At 61.1% G+C, this 6,000-nt stretch overlaps 1 protein-coding gene across 4 annotated transcripts in view; it reads right to left on the bottom strand.

Moving 5' to 3' along the window:
* Positions 1-210: 210 nt before the first annotated feature.
* FOXP4 (forkhead box P4) overlaps positions 211-6,000 on the bottom strand; it is a 50,978-nt gene continuing 45,188 nt past the window's right edge. For 3 of the 4 annotated variants that reach the window (XM_060162847.1, XM_060162848.1, XM_060162849.1), the window contains 4 exons: positions 4,670-4,791; positions 3,192-3,258; positions 2,627-2,796; positions 211-2,169 (listed from right to left, as the gene is read on the bottom strand). In XM_060162847.1, the coding sequence (XP_060018830.1) occupies positions 2,022-2,169; positions 2,627-2,796; positions 3,192-3,258; positions 4,670-4,791 (507 nt within the window). In that variant the 3' untranslated portion in view covers positions 211-2,021. Of the gene's footprint in view, positions 2,170-2,626; positions 2,797-3,076; positions 3,259-4,669; positions 4,792-6,000 lie in introns of all 4 variants that reach the window. The other variant, XR_009542948.1, reaches the window with a different exon arrangement.

Raw genomic sequence — 6,000 nt, 5'->3', positions numbered from 1 at the left:
GAATGCTAAGATGACGGATGGAAAAGGGGGCCAGGCGGAGCAGAGAGGAGCCAGAGCCCTGGCTGGGATGAACGTGGAGGTGTCGGTGCCCCGGGCCCAAGCCCACTCCCGTACTTGCAGGAAGTGCCCCTTCAGGAGCCCCCAGCTGTCCAGAGCCATCCTTGTGCTTTCACGCCCCTGCCCTCCCTCCCCTTGCTGACACACGCAGGGCCCTGTGAATAGAGGACGTTTAATATTTCTGTGCTGGTCAAACAGAACACAGGTGGGGAGTACATAGGGGAGGGGGCGGAGGGCCCCCTGCCTCTTGGGAGGGTGCCTTGTGAAGGGGTGTATGTGGGGGATTCTTGGGAAATAGTCCAAGGAGTCTTCTCAGCAAAGGGGCCTGGCCTGGGGTGTCATAAGCATCAAATACACCCAGCCTTGGCCTTAAGTTGGGGTCCCCCATAGGGGGTCTGTGGAGAGTCTCACTTTTTTTCCAGCTCCTTCGCTGGAATCCACACTCCCAGTGTGATGGGGGACTTGGTCCTGGAGAGAGGGGTCTGGAGAGCCCCCAGTAAGCAGCCCAGGGTTGGGAAGAGGGCTCCCGTGCCCACCGCCCAAGGGGCCGAGAACCCCGCGGGGTGCCGAGGGCTGCCCACCTCCTCCCCTCTGCCTGCTTTCCTTCCCCCGGGCCGGGCAAGAGCAGAGGGGAGGTGAGCAGGGCCGCCAACCTCTACTGAGTCCCAGGGTCCTCAGGGTGGGGTGGAGGGAGGGTGGAGAGAGAGGGTCTTGGCCACCAACAGACACTGTAAACTTTGGTTTAAAACAATAACTTAAGTTGGGGAGGGCTTCCAGCCTGGGGCCGGGATGGGAAGCGGGATGAGCAGGGGGTATGGGAGGCGACAAAGGAAAAAGCCAACAAAAAGTTTTGGTTTTTGCTTCCGGCATAAGAAAGGTCTTTGGTCATCTGTGTAACTGGGGGGTGGGGGCGCAGGGAAGGGGTGCTGAGGGCTGGTGAGGGAAGACTGCGACAGGGCACCTGAAGGCTGGGGTGGGAGTCCTGTCGGGTCACAGCAGCCGCCGTGTTCATCCCACCCGCCCCTCAAGCCTGCTTTCAGCCTGGCCTTTCCCGGGACACAGGCAGGTGCTTCCCGCAGTCCTGGCGCCACCTGGGGCCCCAACTCCAGCCTCAAGGGCAGCGGGTCCACTTCAGCGGGTCCACCTCTACGAGTGCACCGGGCACAGGCCTCTGTGGAGGAGGTGGGCACCGGGCCACTTTCCTATGCTCCCTGGCCTGGGGGGCAGCACCCAGCAAACGGGAGTGGAGGCCCAGCTCGGCCTGGGGGGGACCTGGAACCAGGCAGCCCTGCTCCCACGGAGCCCCCAGGGCACTCCACTTGTCCCCCCTCGCCAGCTGTGCCTCTTGATCGGGCCCAGCTGAGGGGCAGGTTTTTTCTGGGGCTGCTCTGAGACTTTAGCTGCCCCCAACCCAGGCCAGGGCAGGGGTAGGAGCGGGGGTGAGCTACTTCTTCACAGTAAGGACAAGAAGGTGGAAGGGAGCACAAATTAGGGAAACGGGGGCCTCTGGCCAGAGAGTACTGCCAGAGCAAGATGGGGGGGGCCCTGGGTGTGAGAGGGTGGCTCAGCCCCGCCTGCGGGTCTCCATGGCACTGAGGGGCCCTGCGGGGGCGAGCTGGTGGGGGAGGAGGGCCCTGCTGCTGCTGCTGGTGGTTGGGCGGCGGGGGAGGCGGGATTCGGATGTGGGCGGGGGAGTCTGAGGAGGGGTCTGGGCCCTCCGTGTCCTCTGCCAGTCCCAGACCAGGGGTTCTGTGTCCCCTTGGGGGCGGCCGGTCCCTGCCCCCCCCACTCCGAGCGAGCGTCGTCGTCGTAGGTCAGGTCACCTTGGGAGTTGCTGGCCCAGCCCCCCATCTGAGTCCTGGAAGTGCCTTGAGGTTGGGCGGGGCGAGGAGTCGGGGTAGGTGGGGCCTGGCTTCCGGGGGAGGGAGGGGTCTCACCCCTGCCCTGCCTGCCCCTAGAGGCCCTTAGGACAGTTCCTCTCCCGGCAGCTCCTCCTCCAGGTCCCTGTCTTCTGGAGGCCCCGAGGTGCTGGGGTTAGGGGGCCCCAGGGGGGGTCCCGGCCGCCTGTCTTCCTCCGCCTCAGCTGGCTCCTCTTTCACCTGCACCTGGTGGCTGTGACAGAAGGGATAATGTGGACACCCTGGAGGTCCTCTCCTGCCGGCCCAGCCCAAAATGCATCCAGGATCTGGGGGCGCAGGGATGTGTCCAGAGTTTGCCTCCCCAGGACCCCCTCATCTCTGAGCCGCTGGGGCCTGACGTTTCAGGTCTGGTCTCCCTTCAAAGGAAAGGAGGTCTTGGGATGAACAGAGATTGCCTTTGGTTGGGAAGGAGGGAGGAAGGGAGATGACAGAGGATGGAGAAGGGAGGGAAATAAAGAGTGTACGGGGATGGGGGGGGTGGGGGGCGGGGAGGGAAGCAATGAGAAGGAAGAGAGGGGCCACCTGCCCTGGGAAGAGAGCTGTGCTGAAGGCGACAAGATGGGGATCCCAGCTGCAGGGGGAGCAGATTCTGCCTTCCTGATGCTTGCGGGGGGCACGGCTGTGGGCTGGGGTCCGTGCCATGGGCTCACCTGTACTGGGGTGGGGAGAGGCGAGGGGGGCTGCTGCTGCCGTTGCTGGGCAGCGGCTCCATGGGGGCGCCCATGTCGTCATGGCTGAGAGGCAGGAGGCTGCTGGCGGAGCCAGGGTTCAGCATGCCAGGGCTGTTGAGGAGGGGGAAGCTGCTCTCGGCCAGGGCAGCCTGGAGGGCACAGAGTTGGGGCCTGTCAGCGGGCTCCACCCAGTCAAGTACTGTCCCTTCCCCAGCCCTAGAGCGCCTCCCGTGTGTCCACGGGCTGGCAGATCTCTGGCACCCCCTCCCAAGGCCAGCGCTCCGAAGCTGAGCTGCCTCCCAGCTTTCCTGAGAACCTGGGCCTGACTTCTTCCCTTCCTGGGAGACAGAGGACCCCCACCCCCTGCCCCCACTGCCACCCCAGATCTGTAAGCCAGGGAAGGGATCACCACTGGCTATGCCAACCTACCCGCTCTGTGCCCCGTCTCTGCCAGGGAGGGTGGGGGAATGTCTCTTCTGAAGACCAGTGTGCTGGAGGGAACGTGAGGGGGTGGGAGGACACTGGGCGGGGACCAGTCCACTACCTGGTAGCTGGCGTTAAGTGCTCCATAACTGAGGCCCGAAATCATGTTCTTCACCAGCGTGGGGCTCCTGGAGGAGAAAGAAGGCAGCGTCTGCTTCATTCATTCGCTTGTTCCTCACTCAGGTCTGGACCCTAACTGAGGGCGTGCTCTATGCCAGGGACTGTCCCATTCATGAATCCTGGGAGGCCAGAGTCGGCTGTGCCCCATCTTATTCAATCCTCCCACTGACCTGGCACATCTGGGACTGAAAGCCCCCTTCACAGGTGAGCTGCCGGGGGCTCCTAGGGGCCCTGGAATGTGCCCAGGGTCTCAGGGCTGAGAAGTAGGACCCAGACCCCTCCCAGTGTCTGTCTCCACGTCAGGTGGCCCAGTATTTTCGCTCCAGTCTAGATTTCCCGATGTCTGGCAAGGTCCGAGTGATAACCTCCATAGTCCCCTACTATAAAATCCACTTTCTTGCCATCCTGAATTTTGGGACATCCAATAAGCTGTGTGCTCAGCCTGTCCCCACATGCTCCACACCAAAGGCTTTTCTGCACAAAAAAGTGATTAGGAGTTGGGTCAGGAAAAGCAATGGCTTAAGGCCATCCTTCCACAGTGACTATCCCCAGTTTAGAGGGTGTCTCAGAGAGGTTAAGGAACTGGCCCGAGGTCACACAGCTGGTGAGAAGCAGAGGTGTAATTCGAACCCAGGTCTTCTGATTCCAAGCTGATAAGGGGACGGGAAGATTCCAACCATTGTGCCTGGCACGTGGGGACACTCAGAAGGGAATGGCTTTCCTTTTCGGGTCCCAGCCCTGCCCCAGCACCCACAGCTGTCTGTCTGAGGGTAGAGAGGCTCTTGTCTGGGGTGAAGGAATCTTTGAGGGGCACAGGCGCCCACAGAGAGCCATCTAACTTGCTTCAGAGGCCCAAGATGCGCAGGCAAGCCCATGTGGGGTGCTCGGTGCGGGGAGGTGGTGGTGCTGGAAGGGAGGCTGAAAGAGGAAACCTCCCCCAGGTTCCTCAGTTTCCACTGGAAGTGCTACATGGTAGAGGTCAGAGACCCAGCTCTGCCAGGAATCTGCTGTGTGACCACCCTCCAGCCCCTTGTCCTCTCTGGGCCTCCTCTCCCTGTAAAATGAAGAGGGGGGGGGCCTGGAGATCTCACAGACTGGCTCATCCTGCAATAAGATGGGGGAGAGTGGCCCTGGGGATGGCAGCCCCCTCCCCAACGGCCACACTGGCTGCCACCTGCCCACGCCTCGGCTCCGGCCGGGGCTACTTTGGGCTTCTGTCTCTCTCTGGTGCCAGGTTCCCCTCAGCTCCTTCCCTCAGTCAGAAGCAAAAAACAGAAATGCCCTCTTCCTAATCATCTGAGATCCCAGGCTCTCCTGGGCTCCTTCACCCCTTTCCTCCCCCGACCCCCGACCCCACAGTGGGAAGGATCCGGGGCAGAGAGGTACCCTGGAGAGGTCTGGGGGGGTGGGCCCACGTACCCCGTCATCTTTGGTGGTCTCCGCTTCTGGTACTCCCGCTCGTCCACAGTCCACACGGCGCCCTTGACGTTCTCCACGCGCACGAAGCACTTGTGCAGGCTGAGGTTGTGTCGCACTGCATTCTGGGGGCGCAGTGACAAGAAGCAGACGCTCAGAGGTGGCCCCTCCTCCACTCGGGGGAGCACAGACAGGAGGGTCCTCAAGTCCCACCTGGTCCCACCTTCCCCAGCAACAAGCCAGGGGAGGGCTGGGCAGGAGAAGATGTCGCTGGAGCCAAGGGAAGACCCCTCTGGGCCCTTAGAGCCAGGGCCTCCGGCATCCTCACCACCGCCAGCCCGTTGTATTGTCTGCTCCCTTCTCCCTGCCACGTGTTGGAAAACTCTTGTCTACCAAGTGAATGATACCTCGTTAGCGATAATCTGTTTTCTCAACATCGTTAGTCCGATGCATGTAGCTGTTAGGGCTTCTGAGCGGCACGAGACCACACTCAGGTCCTGGCACCTCAGTGAGCCTGGGACACCTTACCTCAGGTGCACACAGAGTTCCCATTAAGCCTTTGAAAGTTTTGGGAATAACTCAGGAAGCCTCACTGCAACCTTCCTTGACCTTGGAGCGTGGGAAGCCGTGACTTTGGGGCCGTGGCTCAGAACAGACGGCTTACTGAGAGCATGAGGTATACAGCAGAGGCCTAATACATACTTGTTAACATAAGGAAGCTGAGAGGAAGGAGAGCCTGGGTTTAGTGACTGTACAGCAGGAAGAGGAGGGACAAGTCACCTTGTCGGTCCCGCCTCCTCCCAGCAGGATAACTTCAGGAATTGAGGTCATCCGGTTTGTAGGACACTTGGGTGGGGGCAGGGGTGCTTGGCCCAATTCCCCCCGCACCCCGGGAACCTGGGCTAGGGCCCTAATCCACCCCACCACCGCCCACCATGTGCCTCGCTCCTGTCCCCACGCTCTCCTCTCTCAACTTCACGGCCCCAGCCGTCCCTGTCCCTGTTACCTGTCCCCCCTCAGCCTCCCGCACCTCATCTCCATCCTTGTCTCCTCTTTACATTTCTAAACGGGGAAGAAAGCAGGCTGGGCAGGCAGCCCATGCCCCTGGAGATCGATCCCCTCTCCCTTTCTCCCTTCCAACTCTTGCCACTTGCAACTGGCCCGATTTCATTACCAATTTTAATTTGCCTCTAATTAAATCCTGTGTATTTTTCCGACTCGCTTGCTAATCCACGAGGGAGGCGGGCGGCTGGAGTGGAATCTCTTGGAGCGATAATTACAAAGGGCCTAATCACGCCGGGGCTCCTGCCTTGGAATAAATTTGCCCGCATTAC

The sequence above is a fragment of the Lagenorhynchus albirostris genome, chromosome 10 (genome assembly GCF_949774975.1).
Source record: "Lagenorhynchus albirostris chromosome 10, mLagAlb1.1, whole genome shotgun sequence".
In the NCBI taxonomy this organism is placed as follows: domain Eukaryota; kingdom Metazoa; phylum Chordata; class Mammalia; order Artiodactyla; family Delphinidae; genus Lagenorhynchus; species Lagenorhynchus albirostris.
The sequence above is the reverse complement of the archived record's forward strand: the minus strand, read 5'-3'. Positions and strand labels throughout refer to the sequence as shown.